This window comes from Arachis ipaensis, chromosome B01 (assembly GCF_000816755.2).
Source record: "Arachis ipaensis cultivar K30076 chromosome B01, Araip1.1, whole genome shotgun sequence".
NCBI classification, from domain to species: Eukaryota; Viridiplantae; Streptophyta; class Magnoliopsida; order Fabales; family Fabaceae; genus Arachis; species Arachis ipaensis.
In genome coordinates this window covers 41,775,430-41,791,121 of record NC_029785.2, presented here as the reverse complement: position 1 = coordinate 41,791,121, position 15,692 = coordinate 41,775,430, and the positions used below count along the sequence as shown (strand labels likewise).

At 36.1% G+C, this 15,692-nt stretch overlaps 2 protein-coding genes across 3 annotated transcripts; one reads left to right on the top strand and one right to left on the bottom strand.

Moving 5' to 3' along the window:
- Nucleotides 289-3,007, top strand: LOC107629531 (plasma membrane ATPase-like). Of its 2 annotated transcripts, XM_021120599.1 has the most exons (5): nucleotides 289-910; nucleotides 1,367-1,445; nucleotides 1,527-1,704; nucleotides 1,808-1,998; nucleotides 2,804-3,007. In XM_021120599.1, the coding sequence occupies exons 2-4, from the start codon at nucleotides 1,426-1,428 to the stop codon at nucleotides 1,961-1,963; spliced, it is 354 nt and encodes a 117-aa protein (XP_020976258.1). In that variant the 5' UTR covers nucleotides 289-910; nucleotides 1,367-1,425; the 3' UTR covers nucleotides 1,964-1,998; nucleotides 2,804-3,007. The 2 variants fall into 2 exon arrangements, 1 of the variants encoding a protein (XP_020976258.1); XR_002360565.1 differs by lacking the exons at nucleotides 289-910; nucleotides 1,367-1,445; nucleotides 1,527-1,704; nucleotides 1,808-1,998 and adding an exon at nucleotides 2,171-2,252.
- Nucleotides 8,649-10,361, bottom strand: LOC107606065 (zinc finger BED domain-containing protein RICESLEEPER 2-like). The gene is made up of 4 exons (XM_021109239.1): nucleotides 9,919-10,361; nucleotides 9,583-9,753; nucleotides 8,722-9,484; nucleotides 8,649-8,660 (listed from the first exon to the last, which is right to left on the bottom strand). Exons 1-4 carry the CDS (start codon nucleotides 10,359-10,361, stop codon nucleotides 8,649-8,651), a joined length of 1,389 nt encoding a protein of 462 aa, XP_020964898.1.

The window sequence follows — 15,692 nt, the reverse complement described above, 5'->3', positions numbered from 1 at the left end:
TTTATTATTTTTTTCCTTGAACAGGTCGCATGTATCTCGTGTGATATAATATTTCACATCTCAAGGAGCCTGCTGCAACTTGTGATTAATTAATTGAGCACAACTTTTTATATATTTAAAAGTTATTCATACTACATTAGAATAAAATCCCCCTTTTATTTCCCTTAAAAATAAATTCTCTTTAATATAAATATAATATTTGGCCCTGTTTGGTTGAACAAGTTAGAGGAATTTCCCTTAAAGTCTAAAACTGTGTTTCTGTATTATAGCATAATGGGTGGGTCTCATGTTATTAGATCAATATATGTTATTATCATTTATTTATTTTTATTATTTAATAATAAGATTATAAGCTCCTTTTTTTGTACCTACCCTCTTTGAGCTAGAGAATAGACATGCATGCTTATCTATTTGGTATTTGATCTTTGTCTGTTGTGTTTTTCGCATGCTACTCAACTTAGTACATGCTGGATTTTTTTTCTTATTCTTTTTCTTTCTTGTGTTAAGTTGCACCAAAATGCATGTGTTAGAGTTAACATGGGTCTAGTGCTTGTTTATGTTCATAAGATTAAGATGTTGAATTATTGGATAGCTTTGGTTTGCCGTATATTTAATAGTGTTATATTATTATATTATATTTGTAGTGGGTATTTAGCTGTTTAAAAATTCACAAAACAAAAATGTGATCATCCTCTGTTCCTCAAATGGCTCCGATTGTAGTTGGAGATGTCATCCCAGACGGCACCTTGGCCTTCTTGGACAACGATAACAAGCCATAGTCTGAGAGCAGAAGAGCTAAAAGGAAGTGTTGGGAGTGAGGAGTACACACAAGATGGAACAGTGAATATTAAAGGAAAACCTGCTCTTAGATCTAAAAGTGGTGGTTGGAAAGCTTGCTTCTTTATTGTTGGTAACTCCCCTTTAATTTCCCCTCTCATTATAAAAAATTGCAACTTTCATAGATTAATAGGAAGTTTAATTATTCATTTTATCAACTAGGACGTAGTTTCTTTGTCATGTCTCTTAAAATGTGGGACAGAGTAGTGATTATTCTTTTTCTTTTTTGCATCTTCGATTTATTTCTTGTTGCTACTAATAACATGCATTTTTGTTTGTTTTGAAAATTATACCAATTACTAACTATTAATTATTATGAGAAGTAATGGGTCTGTATTTTTCAAAACCGTTCATAATCTGCACATTTCTCTGCAACTCCAATATGTATGTTGATGCAGTACCTACTTATAGAGTCTGGTCACTTTTTAATCATACCAAACTTATTCAAATTATAAAAGTAATGAACATTGAACATTTTTTGGCTTATTTTTCTGATATTGAGATATGAGTTTCTTCCATTCTGCAACAGCTTGAAGCATGTGCCTGGCTTCATTGAGAGAGCAGAAGAGCTGAAAGGAAAGGGTGTGGATGAATCATCTGTATCAGTGGTGAGTGTCAACTCAATCCTGCATTTGTTGTTTTTTATACTGAATTGATGATTGTTTTGCTGGAATGGATGTGCTTTACAGTGACAAGACAGGAACACTCACACTTAACAAGCTTAGTGTTGACAAGAACTTGATTGAGGTCTTTACTAAAGGAGTGAACAAGGATCATGTGATCCTTCTCGCCGCAAGAGCTTCCAAGACTGAAAACCAGGATGCCATTGATGCTGCTATTGTTGGAATGCTTGCAGATCCTAAAGAGGTTTAACTTCTTTCATAAAGCTTAGTGTCCTTAATTTTTGTCCTTGATTTCATTATTCGAAAATTGCACCAAAAATTGAACATGTATATGCCTTGTGCTGTAGGCAAGGGCTGGAATCAGAAAGGTTTACTTTTTACCTTTCAATCTTGTTGATAAGAGAACTGCTCTGACTTACATTGGTGCTGATGGAAACTGGCACCGTGCAAGCAAAGGTTCAACAGGGTTTATGGCATGCATGCCTTTGAGTATCCAGGCATAGATCAAAGGTTCAATGAGGTGTTCAACAAAGCTATGGTAAACTCCACCACTCTATTTTTCTCTCATTCTATATGTTCATTGAAATTGTATAGTATCTAACTCTAATAATAGGAATTTTTTATTATTAATTTTTTTAGTTTAGTATATTTTTGTAGTTAAAATAAGAATGTGAATATGGTTGTTGATTATTTCTATGGGATTGATGTTACAGAATTTCCTCTTAACTTCAAAAAGTGAAGATGCTGATATGAAGCTTATCAATTTCAGTTTATCGGATTTCATCCGGACAGGTGACAATTATAATGATTCTCAATTCTTTTTCTTCCTTTTACTTGCAAAGCAATCTCTTATTCCATTATTATATTAGATAAGCAACTTGCTACTAAATGCACTATTCATTGATGCTTACATTTGCACTATTCATTGCTTCTAAAAATTACAATCCATGCATATGTCAAAAATCTTGAGAGCAACAATTTATGCTTAGATGCCTAATTGTATGTTGGGAAGATATATTAGTTGACTAGTTGTGCTACTTGTTAAGCAACCGCGTTTAGTTGTAGAGACTAAACAAAAATAGAGAAACACAATGTCTTTGAAGAAAAACAAAATGACATGAATGAATTTTTAAATAATAAAAATCCTAGATTTTCTTACATGACTTCTAAGGTTGGGGAAGCAGGAATAATGATAAAAGAACAAACCATAATCCAATGGAGATACGACATGAACTTATTGTAAAGTGTATGCTTAGCATGTGTAAAGTACTTTAGATTGAGGGTACCCCTCAAGATTTGAAATTGGTCTTTCTTAATTTTTCATTAATGTGTATTGACTACAGACGAACGACTAAATGACATTTCTGGGAGTGCATATTATGTTGCACCAGAGGTACTTTACAGGTCATATAGTGTGGAAGCAGAAATATGGAACCAGAGGTACTATGGAGCAAGTAACAGAGCAGTGTAATCTTTTTTGATAGAAATTTTATGTATTAAGAGTTACATGTTAAAGAGATTTATAATTAAAAAATTATGTTATGTTAGATACTTTATTTGTATAGGGGTTATTACTTTTGATTTTCAATACTAAAAAATCATATATTATGTAATACTTTGTTTTTGAGTTATATAATATTTTGTTCATGAGTATTGATTTTTTATTATTGAAAAATTTTAATAAAAAAATTATGTTTAACGCGATAAAAATAATGGTTCAAATTGTCTTTTTAAACGATTAAAAAATGTTACTTTTATCTGGTAAAAATGGCGGTTTGTAACTGCCAATTTAAACAATATGAAATGACATTTTAACCCAGTAAAAAAAGTGGTTTCAAATTCTGTTTTAGTCAATAAAAATGTCAATATCAGGGTAAAAATAGCGGTTCAAAAATGCCATTTTAACCAATTAAAAAGCTATTTTAACCTGGTAAAAATGGCGGTTTCAAACGCCGTTTTAACCGACTAAAATGCCACTCAGTCAGTGTAAAAATGGCAGTTTATAAATGCCGTTTTAACCAATCAAAAATGTCATTTTTAACTTGGAAATAATGGCGGTTTGAACCGCCATTTTAACCAATCAAAAATGCTATTTTCACCCTGGAAATAACGGCGATTTGAACCGCCGTTTTAACCAACCAAAAACTGCCGTGTTAACTTATCCAAAAACCACCGTTTTAACCCAGGAAATTGTGGCGGTTTTCTGAAAACCGCTGTAGTAACCAGAATGGCGCCCAAAATTACGTCGCTTTCTAAAACTTTTGTTCTTGGTAATAATGGTGGTTCAAACTTCCGCAATTACCTAAAAAAACCGCCGTTTTAATCAGAATTTTTTGTAGTGATAAAAGGAGAGCATCTCATAAAAAGATACCTCATGAAAAGAGTATTTCAAGTAAAGGGTAACTCATAAAAAAAGGCAACTCTCACTATTCTAGAATCAACTAAACTTAGTCATATGCACTGTACTATTTCAAATACATGTACTAAGGAATGATCTCTAACTTAGTTTCTCTTGTGACCCATGTTAACTTGAGCATCGATGTCCTTGTAAGAACACCTCTCACCATTGGGAATGACAAACTTGGGACACTAAGAACTCAGAATAGGAGGATGGCGACAACATTGTGTCTTCAACCTTTTCTCTACAATTTTATTTAAGTAACTCCTAAACTCGAAAGAGTGAAAAAAATTCTGAACAACAACTATGAATAAATCATCAAATTATATTAGAATCTGAATTCATCAAATTAAGCTTTGTTATGCTTTATATATAAAACAAAAGTTTTGAAGGATAGTTTTTCTTTTCTTAAAATTTCATTTGCAAAAGTAGTCATGTGAAACTATTTTTTTTACTTTTGTATAGGTTTCTTGAGAAAGAAGAAGTAAGATTTGAAGGTAGTAGAAAAAATAAAATACAAAAAGAAAATATACACATAGACATATACACATACACATACACAGAAAAAGACAAGTCAGAGAGCTAACTAACTAGATATTTTCTCTATTTGCCAAATATTAACTCTGACTTTTATAACTAACAATCAATACCAGCTAGGCTAATCCTAGTGATACTCTTATGCCTTAACAGCCCTCTCAAACTCAGTTTGGTCTTTTCACACAATCTGAATCTTGACTTAAACTATTCGAGCAAAGATATTGACAGAGGCTTACTTAATATATCTACTACTGGATGCTGAGCTGGTATATTTGTTATAATTAATTTCTTCTTTTAAGATCTCTTATTCAAAAGATATTCAATTCAAGATGTTTGCAGCAGCTGACGCTTGAAGGCAAGCACTTTAATTGCTGCAATATATGGTTGGTGGAATGACTTAAGGCACTTATAGTTCCTTTAGAAGCTACTGAATGGACTTAACGTCAGTTTAGGCAGACGCTAGCGCTTGATGTTCTACTTTCATAATTGATCTACTTATCTTAGATTATTTACTACATTTATAGGAAATCAGATTGCTATCCATGTAAACCAAGTAGCCAGAGATACACTTGAGATCAACCACATCCAAAGCCCAATCAGCATTTGCAAAAGACAATAACCTATAATCAGTGTGTTTGGTAAACAACATTCTTTTTGTGCTATACCTTGAAAGTAGCTCAAAGACCTTTTAGCTGCCTTCTAGTTTCTAATTTCAGATCATGCATAAACTGAGATAGTTTTTTTAGTGATTAAGCTATGTCTAGTTTGGTAATTGTCAAGTATTGTAAGGCTCCCAATACTAATAGATACTTCTTAGGATTCTCAAAAGATTCTAACCCATGCCTAAAAAGTTTTAGAGTTGACACCATTGGTGTAGGCATGAGTTTTTATCCTTCCATTCATGCTCTAGCTAATCAGCCTCCTGTATATTTAGTTTGTGTTAGTAGTAGCCTGTCACATTGCACAAAATCAACTTCCAAACTAAGAAAATAATGAAATCTTCCAAGATCTTTTAGAGAAAAAATTGAGTTTAAAGTTTTTAAATAATGGCCTCAATCTCATTCAGACTTGACCCTGTGATGACTATGTCATCCATGTAAATATGCATAAAAGTAATATAACTAGAAGTCTTTTTGACAAATAATCCAATTTCAGAGGTTTTCTATTCTTAAAACAAAATTTTTTAAAGTGTTAGCCAAGGTTTGATACTAAGCATGTTGTTGTTTCAAGCCATAAATGACCTTATGAAGCTTACAACTTTACTGTGGATGAGTCTTATTATAGTCAAGAGGTAGGGTTGGCAGTGGGGCGGGTAGGGGCGGGTTTTTTCCCTAACTGGCCCTGCCCTGCCCTCCTCTCACTTCTTCACTACCCACTACTACAAGAAAAATGCTGAGTACCATCAGAATTACCATTGGATTTTTCAACGCAAAAGAAGAGAAATTCGTCGCCATAAAAGGTTATCATTGGAAAAGATTTTTCGTCGCTAAAATCAACGGTAATTGTTGGCGTCAAAATAGAACTCAACAACGCCAATGTTACCGTCGGATTTTTTGTCGGTATAACGGTTTATTGAAATGCATCGTTTTGGTGATTTACCATCGAAAAAATCTGACGATAAATCTATGGTAGTGTGGGTTAAAATTCAAACATAGAACCCTTCCCCTTCACTTTTCTGAATGCTCTCTCTCTCTCTCACACTCTCTCTCTTTCTCTCTCTCTCTCTCTCTCTCTCTCTCTCTCCCTCCCTTTCTCTCTCTCCCTCTTCCTCTCTCTCTTCTCATGTTCTCTCTCCGTTGCCATCGAGAGGTCACCATCGCCACTGTCGGAAACTCGTTGGAACCCCATCGTTGTTGTCGTTGCCGTTGCACGTCATCTTCAACTTTCCTGCTGTTGCTGTCCCCACTTTATCCTTCGCCATGGTTGCCATTCATGTCGCCGTCATTGCTACCTCTGTCACCACCACATTAAAGAAATCCTGCAGCCACTATAATCGGATTTATTGTTGGTTAGTTATTTTATTTTTACATATTAATTTGTGACTTTAACATTTTGTTAGGGTTTAGTTTACATATTTATTTCAGCTTGTGAATTTAATACATTTTCCTTTTTATGAGGAAAATGCTATTTTCTCTGAGATCAGTTGGCATTTGCTTTTTTTTTGTGTGTAGTAACATTCCAGGTTGGTTTTCTATCTCAGAATATAATAAATTATTTAAATTTTATGTTGGACTTACTTTTTCTATGATAGAGTTTTAGGATGGAAGTGGGAGAAGGTCGTGTAGCGGCGCCTTATCAAAACCATTGTTTGCTGGAAAATTGTGGAGTTATAAGGGGTTACGTACTAGAACGGTTAGGATTTTATGTTTTATTGAATCGGTGTATGTTATAATTTATGCCTGCAGTTGTTTCTTACGTGAAAATTGTTATATTTATTTGATGGATGTCTCTACATTAAGGAGAAGTTCTGTCGAATTATTGTTTAATTTGTTTAAAACATGTTTCATTTGTCAGAAAATGATAATGTATTTAGCGGGAGATTCTAATTATAGCGTATACTCTGCCGAATTTTCTAAAAATATTAATAATCTGTGTTGTTCATTAAATTCTATGGTATGTGCTTCAAGATGATTCCAAGTCATCGTATATGGATGTGTGAGAGGGATAACGGTGGCCCGGGGAGTTTAAAACCTGAAATTCTTGAGGGGTTGACGTATTTGTCGCGCATATCTTCAGCATGGAACTGTTTAGGTCTGAAGGGGTATCGAGATGTCCGTGTCAAAAGTGACACTGACTAAGTGATTAGGATCTGCAAATATAACTCTTCACCTATACTATAACGGGTTCAAGGATGGGTATTAGATGTAGATGGAACACGGAGAAGAAGACGAGTAGGAAATTAACCGGTTTGGATTGAATTTGAATAGGTCCGATGGTTGATCAACGAGGGTTTGGGTGGTGAGAGACCTAAGCATGGATGAAATGACTTGAGAGGCTGACCAAGAGAAATACAATGAGATGGTGTATGATGCAATAGCTGTTACGGAATTGGAAGAGGCTGAAGAAGAGCCTAATCCAGAGGCGAATAGATTTTATCATCTATTAGAATTTGCTGTGAAAGCTTTGTACGAGAATAGATTTTGCAGACCTAACTAATGTAGATTTTGTAGATCACCGAGGTTCCAAATTTAAAGAGAATAGATTGGTAAACGGCGATTAAAGAGAATTCCAATGAAATGGATGTAGTATTTGCCCTTAATCCCTAGGCTAAAATGATTGTATGCATTGATGAGTTCGGCCCCCATATGACCTGACATAGTAATAACAAGAGAGATGATGGAATCATTATGCATCCGTCACACGAAGAAGCTTGGAAGTATTTTGATTAGGTCCATCCTACATTTGTGAGTGAGCCCAGAAATATTAGACTTAGGGGTGTTCGCGGTGCGGTTTGGTTCGGTTTTTGAAGGAAAAGCCATCCGATCCGATCGTTTAATTAAGCTGCGGTTTGGTTTGGTTCGGTTTTTTTCAAGGTCATCCGAACCAAACCAAACCAGTTAAAATCGGTTTGGTTTGGTTCGGTTTGTTCAGTTTTTTCAATCAAATAAAAAAATTTTCTACCATACTATTATGCAAAGTCATAACATTGAAATCAACAAACCGAAATACACAATAGCTAACAAAGTCTTGATCTAATGAAATATAACAACAACAGAATTCAAATACGACAATTAAAGAAGTTTAATAGTTCAACAGTCAACACAACTGAAAATAAAAATAAATTGTCATAAACTGATAGCAAAGTTATGGTGTCTTCTCCAACAAAATAGCTAAACTTCATAATGCAAACCAACCTGAAATAAAAAAAAACAGTTACATAATAAGAACAACAACAACAACAACAACAACAACAACAACAACAACAACAACAACAACAATAACAACAACAACAACAACAACAACAACAACAACAATAATAATAATAATAATATAAGGAAAACAATTCCTACCATAACAACTTAACAAGATGTACTTTAATCAGACTCAACACCAGAATCTTCTTCATTGGGATCACGAGTGGGTGCAACTTCTACAAAATATATAACAACAACAACAACAACAACAACAACAACAACAACAACAATACCAACAACAACAACAACAACAACAACAACAACACAACTTCTCCAATTCCTCGATGAGTTCCTCAAGGACAAGTTTTGGAGAGTTTCGGAGCCAATTTTGGGTACAAATTAACGCTTCAGCTGTCATCGAAGTTAGAGAACTCCTATAATTATTCAACACCCTTCCTCCAGTACTAAATGCCGATTCTGAAGCAACTGTGGAAACTGGCATGGCTAAGACGTCTCTTGCAATATGCCCAAGGATTGGAAATTTAGTGGAATTCACTTTCCACCAATTTAGAATGTCGAATTGCACGCCACTCTTCTCTAATGCCTCCATAAGATATAACTCCACCTCATTCTTGTTAGCACTCTCATTGAATTGCATTTCCTTCTCAAATTCCATAGCAAAAGAAGTTTCATGTGCCTCAAGCTCTTGTGTGCTAATTTCAGGAAGATCTTGCCGAGTAGACCTTTGATAGTTACCACCAAACATCCTGTAGCTATCAAACACCCTGAAAAGCGTCTCCTTCACCTTTGACGTTAAGAATTCAGCATCTTCTTTTTCATACAACTTTTCAAAACTCCACTTAATCAATTGAAGCTTATACCTAGGATCAAGAACAACTGCAATGAAAATCATCATGTTTGTGTTCTTTATATTTCCCCAATACTTATCATACTTGGACTTTATTTTCTCAGCCATGCTTGAAAGTACCGTATCTAAGCTTCCCATCCAATGCTTAAGTGTAGACAATATTTTACAAAAGTCATTAAAGTGTTGAGAAGATGTCACAAACGTTGAACCAGAAACTTTGTTAGTAACCTCATAAAATATTTTTAAAAACTTCACAAAATGCCTTGCATTCTCCCAATCCTCAGACCTAGGAATCCCACCAGCCATCATAGCATATTCAGAATCTCTCTCCCCCAAACGTTTAAATGCCTTTTGAAACTTCAAAGCACTTTCAAGTATTAAAAAGGTAGAGTTTCACCTGGTAGGAACATCTAAATGGATAGTGCCTTTTTCCAGAATTCTAGCTTCCTTAATCATAGTTTTAACCTCTCACTACGACCAAGTGATGCACGCACATGCCGAACTGCATTTCTAATCTTTAAAATTGACTCATGCATTTCTCTCAACCCATCATTCACAACAAGATTTAAAATATGAGCACAACATCTAACATGTAAAAACTCTCCCCTTAATGGATGTGATTTCCAGTCCTCCATTCTGTTTTTCAAATAAGAAAGTACAACATCATTTGAACTAGCGTTATCAACAGTGATAGAAAAAACCCGGGATATCCCCCAGCTCAACAAACGTCTCTCAATCTTCCTACCAATTGTTTCCCCCTTGTGATTCTTGATAGCACAAAAATTCAAGATTCTTTTTTACAATTTCCAATTAGCATCAATGTAATGAGCAGTAAGGCAAAGATAGTTCAAGTTTTGCACAGATGACCAACAATCAGTTGTCAAACAAACATTTTGATTTGGTTGAGAGAAAACAGACTTCATCTTAATTTTTTCATTCAAATAAAGCTTCCAACAATCCCTAGCAACTGTGAGCCTTCCAGGAATTGGAAACTTGGGTTGCAAACAACTTGTATAATAACGAAAACCCTTCCCTTCAACATGCGAAAAAGGCAATTCATCCACAATAATCATTCTAGCAAGCGCTTGTCTACAATAATCAACATCAAATGACACGGCAGAAAGTGAACTACCTATCCCTTTCCTATCATCTTTTACCACATCTTGAAAACAAAGAATCTTTTGGGTAGGATCTAATGCCTCCTTCGGAAATTTTTTGCATTGTGACAACAAGTGATTTTTCATGTTACTAGTGCCATTTTTATGTGTATCACAAGCATAACTAGCCCCACACCAATTACATTGAGCTCTAGGATACTGTGGATTACTAGTTTCATCTCTAGTAAAGTGATCCCATGTCCAAGACCTAGGTCTACAAGGTTTTCTCTTACCTTCGTCGGTCTCAATTTCAGCAGAGTCATCAACGGGAGCTTCTTCAACAGCCCGCCTTTTCCCTCGGCCTCTACTAGCAAGCTTCCTTGTGTTTCACTGAGGAGTTGGCACATGAGGCAATGCAGTCGGAGATCTGATGCTTGTTGATTCATTCGGAATAGGAACTGGAGGCAATCCAGTGTCGCCCATATTCTCACTTGAACTGACGTCAAACTACATAAACAAATACAATAAATCAAGGACAGAAATAAACAAGCAATAAATTGAACAAAACCAGATAATCTTAACAATAAATCAATCACAGAAATAAGCAGCTGAAGTTTAGATCATTAAGCAGCAGTAAACAAGCAATAAACTCAACAAAATCAGATAATCAAGCACAGAACCAACAATAAACAAGCATAGAACCAACAATAAACAAGCAGCTGAAGTTTAAATCATTAAGCACAGAACCAGCACTGAATAACTGATAAACTGATAAACTGAACAATAAACTGATAAACTGATAAATTAATAGACTGATAAACTGATAAATCAATAGACTGATAAATTGAACAATAGACTGATAAATCAGCAATACACAATAAATCAGCAATAAACAATAAACTGATAAACTAATAAATCAGTAATAAACAATAAACTGATAAACTGACAAGTTATAACCCTAGGCCTAAACTGAACAACAAATCAACAAAGTTTACCTGAATAGATGGCTTGGGCTCCATATGCACTTGAGTCGAACAATCGGTGGCTGGGTGGGTGGGCTCCAGAAATGCTGCTGGGTGGACTGGAGGCGGCGAGGTCGGAGGTGGTGCAGGAAACGTTGCTGGGTGGAGGCTGGGTCGTGCACCGGCGGTGGGGGTCCTCCTCTGTTTGGCGGTGGGATTTGAAAGAACTGAGGAAGGCTTCGACTCTCAACGAGGTGGTTGACTCAGGCTGTCTCCGTGGCTGGGTGAGTGGGTGCGCAGGCCGCACGGCGAGATATGGTGGCTCACTGGCTCAGGCTGGCTCCGATCTGGGATTTAGAGAGGGATTTGGAGAGGGACTCGCGCTGTCGCGCATGGGTTTGGCCGTCGGGGGGTAGGTAGTTTTAATTTTTAGGGTTTTGGGAAGAACCGGTTCGGTTCGGTTCGGTTAGAATTTTGGTGGTGAGAACCAAAAACCGAACCGAACCGCAAAAATAGCAACACATTATTTTTTCGGTTTTTTCGATTTTCGGTTAATTCGGTTTTCGGTTTTTTTGGTTCGGTTCTTCGGTTTAGTTCGGTCCGGATCGGTTTTGAACACCCCTAGTTAGACTAGCTTTATGCTCTAATGGGTTCGCACCGAATTCCAATTTCGGTAACGCTTACTCTTGTTGGCCTGTAGTCGTGACACCTTGTAACCTGAGTCCCAAAATATGCATGAAAGACTCATACATGCTCCTAACTTACATCATACCTGGTCCCAACAATTCAAAGGCCAAAATAGATGTCTTCTTGCAGCCCTTGGTGGATGAGTTAAAAGAGTTGTAGATCTACGGTGTAGAAACGTATATTATTTCGACGAAGACAAACTTCCAACTGTGGGCTGCGTTGATATGGATCATCAACGAATTTTCTGCATATGGCATGTTGTCATGTTGGTCCACTCAAGGCAGAATGGCATGTCCCATTTATATAGAGGATACAAAGGCATTTTGGTTGTCGAATGGCGGTAAGAATTCGTGGTTTAATTTCCATAAAAAATTCCTCGACATGGATCATCATTTTTAGCGCAATAAGGACTCCTTCAAAAAGAATAAAATTTAACAAAAAGAGGCTCCTGCGAGGTTGAGTGGTAGGCAAGTTTGGCAACGTATCTGTAGAATCTAAGGATTGTAGATAACGGGGCCGATCTGAGACCTCCAGGATATGACAGGGAGCATAATTGGACTAAACAGAGTATATTTTGGGAGTTGCCTTATTGGAAAGACAACTTGGTTCGACATTGTTTTCCTGTGATGCACATTGAAAAAACTTGTTTGATAATATTATGCACACAGTAATGGACGATGAGCGGACAAAGGACAACGATAAGGCAAGGTTAGACTTGTTGGACATTTTCAGACGGCCGGATCTGAACTTAAAGAGAATTGATAATGGGCAGTGGGAGGCGGTGTTCGCTTTAACGAAGGAGTAGAAATAAAATGTTTGTAAGTGGATCAGAATATTAAGGTTTCCTGATGGTTACGCCTCTAACTTGGGCAGGCTTGTTGGGTTAAAGAGTCATGATTGTCACGTCTTCATAGAGTCTTTGCTTCCTGTCTCGTTCAGAGAACTTCCAACCAACATCTGGAAATCTATCACAGAAATAAGTGAGTTCTTTAGGGAGTTATCCACTGCGAAATTTAGGATTAACGATCTGGCAGTCATAGACAAGAACATTTCTATCATACTTTGTAAGCTACAGAGGATATTCTCTCCATCCTTTTTTGACGTTATGAAACACTTAGCAATCCACCTACCATACGAAGAAATACTGTGTGGGCCAGTCCAATTTAGATGGATGTACCCATTTGAGATTATGATTGGTTGATTTAAGCGCACCATGAAGAACGGAGCTCGGATTGAGGGCAATATCTGAGAAGCATTCCTAGCTAAGGAAACATCCACATTTTTCTCATTCTATTTTCAGTCTCTTGTTGAATCAAGTAGAACAAGGGTTTCAAAGAATGATAAGAAGGGAAAATCCTTGTCAAGTGGAACAACGTACCCAATTTTTTTGCTGAAAGGCACTACAATGGGTATGGGTAGTGACTACTGGTTAGAGTAGTAGAAAATCGATGTCGCACATCTGCATGTGTTGCTTAATTATGACCAAATTTCATCCTACCTCGTGTGAGTTTTTTAAGTCTTGGTAAATACTACAATCAGTAAGATACTAACTTCTTAATCTAATTAAAACTTCTTTATCATATGATGAATCATATAGGTTATTCTAAAAGGCAAATCCTGATACCTCTTTGAACAATTTTTTACGTTGGTTTAGAGAATATGTCAGCGTACAGCTAACTGACACAATAGATTCGGAACTAGTTGAACTTAGTTGGGGTCCAATGAATAAGCTACCCGATATAAAATATTAATAGATATTGGTTCCATACCTTACAGTGGTCGATTAGAAAGAAAACAGATAGCACCAGAGTTTGGGTTCGTGGGAGTTTAGGTGGGAGTCATTCTGATTGGTTTGGTGTGTTGCATAACATAATTGAATTAGAGTATTTTCGTCGCACTACGTACAAGGTGTGTGTGTTTAAATGTGAATGGTATGATCCAAGTTCGTGACAAGGAACACGAAAGCACAAGAACTACGATATTACTGAAGTTAATGTAATAAGGAAATATAGGCACTATGATCCTTTTATTCTACCTCAAAATGTATGACAGGTATACCATTTACCTTATCCAGGTTCATGCAAGTCTAGTTGAGTAGTTGTGGTTAAGACTAAGTTAAGGGGTCACATAGAGTCTGATGATAGGACAGAGGGTCAGGAACCTTATCAGATTGATGACCCAAGTCCTTCGAAAATGATGGTTGATACTGGTGAGCTAATTATCCTTAGGTCCGTTGTTATGGATGATGACAATATTGACCTTGGAATAGATGCTAATGCACTTCTACCAGAGGACGACGATTTTCAAGAAGAAGATGTGGTTGATAGCAACGAAGAAGGCGAAGACGAGTTCGATGATAACCAGGAAACTACCTTGGAAGAGGGGGATGGTGAACTAGAGGAAGAAGATGATGAATTTGAATAGGTTTAATGTAAACATAGTTCTGTGATATATATATTTCTTTAAGAAACTTTGCTAAGAATGTAATGTAGTTAGCATTGTTTCAGATATTTCAATTCCATGTCATTCCGTAATTTTAATTTATATTTTTGATATTTCACATTAGGTTTAAAGTAGCGCTATTTTTTATATTTTTTATATTTCACATCAGGTTTATATTTTTCTATACTTAGTATTTTTCTTGTAGTGCTCCCCACCCCTACCCGCGGGTAGTAGACTATTGCACCCTAATTGCCCTCAGGGGTACTCGCCTCGTCCCTTAAAAACTTAAAATAACACTTTAATTTTTACATATTTATATATAAATTAAGATAAAAACTTAAAATTCATACATAAATTAAAATACAATGTCAAATAACTTTCTTTTGTATGAAGGATCAAACACAAAGCCATCTTCATTCACTTGTTGCATTTGTGCTTGTTTTTCTTATGATTCAACAATTAATGATTGCCTTGAGTTGGCCACTTTTATTCTCTTACAATATCGATCCACATGGTTCTTCAATAACTTGGTACCATTTTTCGGATTTGCATTATGCACACTCTTGCAAAATTTGCATTATGCCTTCCATTCAAATTATGGTGGCCAGCGAGATAGCAGCGATTTTTTTTGCTAAAACTGCTGCAAAACCCAATTCTAGTGGTTAATGAACTGCCCTGGTTTGTTGTACGGGTAGTAGTTTTTGCAGTGGTTTCTAGCAACTACTGGTATAACCGTCGCAAAACAGGATTAAACTATTTACGCCGGTTTGAAACAACCGCAATTCTAAAATGCACTTTATAAAAATATATTGCGGAGGTTTATAACCCACAGGCTAGCCTAATTCTTTCTATAAGCCTAGTCCCATATAAGGTCACAAAAGTGAGGGAAAGACACTATAGGTCTTCAAATGTGATTACATAAGGTGTCGTCAAAACAACAGCAACCATATGGTCCTTCTCTTTGACAGATCATGGAGTATATACATACGGGTGAGGTCGAGATCCTCATACAAAAAAACTTCTAGTAGGTCATAGAAAAGTTCTCCCATCTCCATCTATAGGGTGAAAAGAGGAGGTAAGAATTGGGGAGTCCTTAGTAGGGTCGGGATAGCAGTTAAGTTCATTTTTTTCTTTATTTTACAGCAAACAAACAATAGAATAGATACAACTTCAACAAACAAAGAATAGAAAAGCAATCAACCAAAAGCACACAGATTCATAGAAATACGCAACACAGAAATATGCGCAACTAAATATGATGCATGTCTATTCCTATTGCATGTAATGAGCTCATCTATCAGTTTCTACCCACTCCCAAAATAATCCAACACCTTGGTCAAATATGGCTTTTCTAAAGCTTAGTCCCAGACTAACCACGTTATGTCAT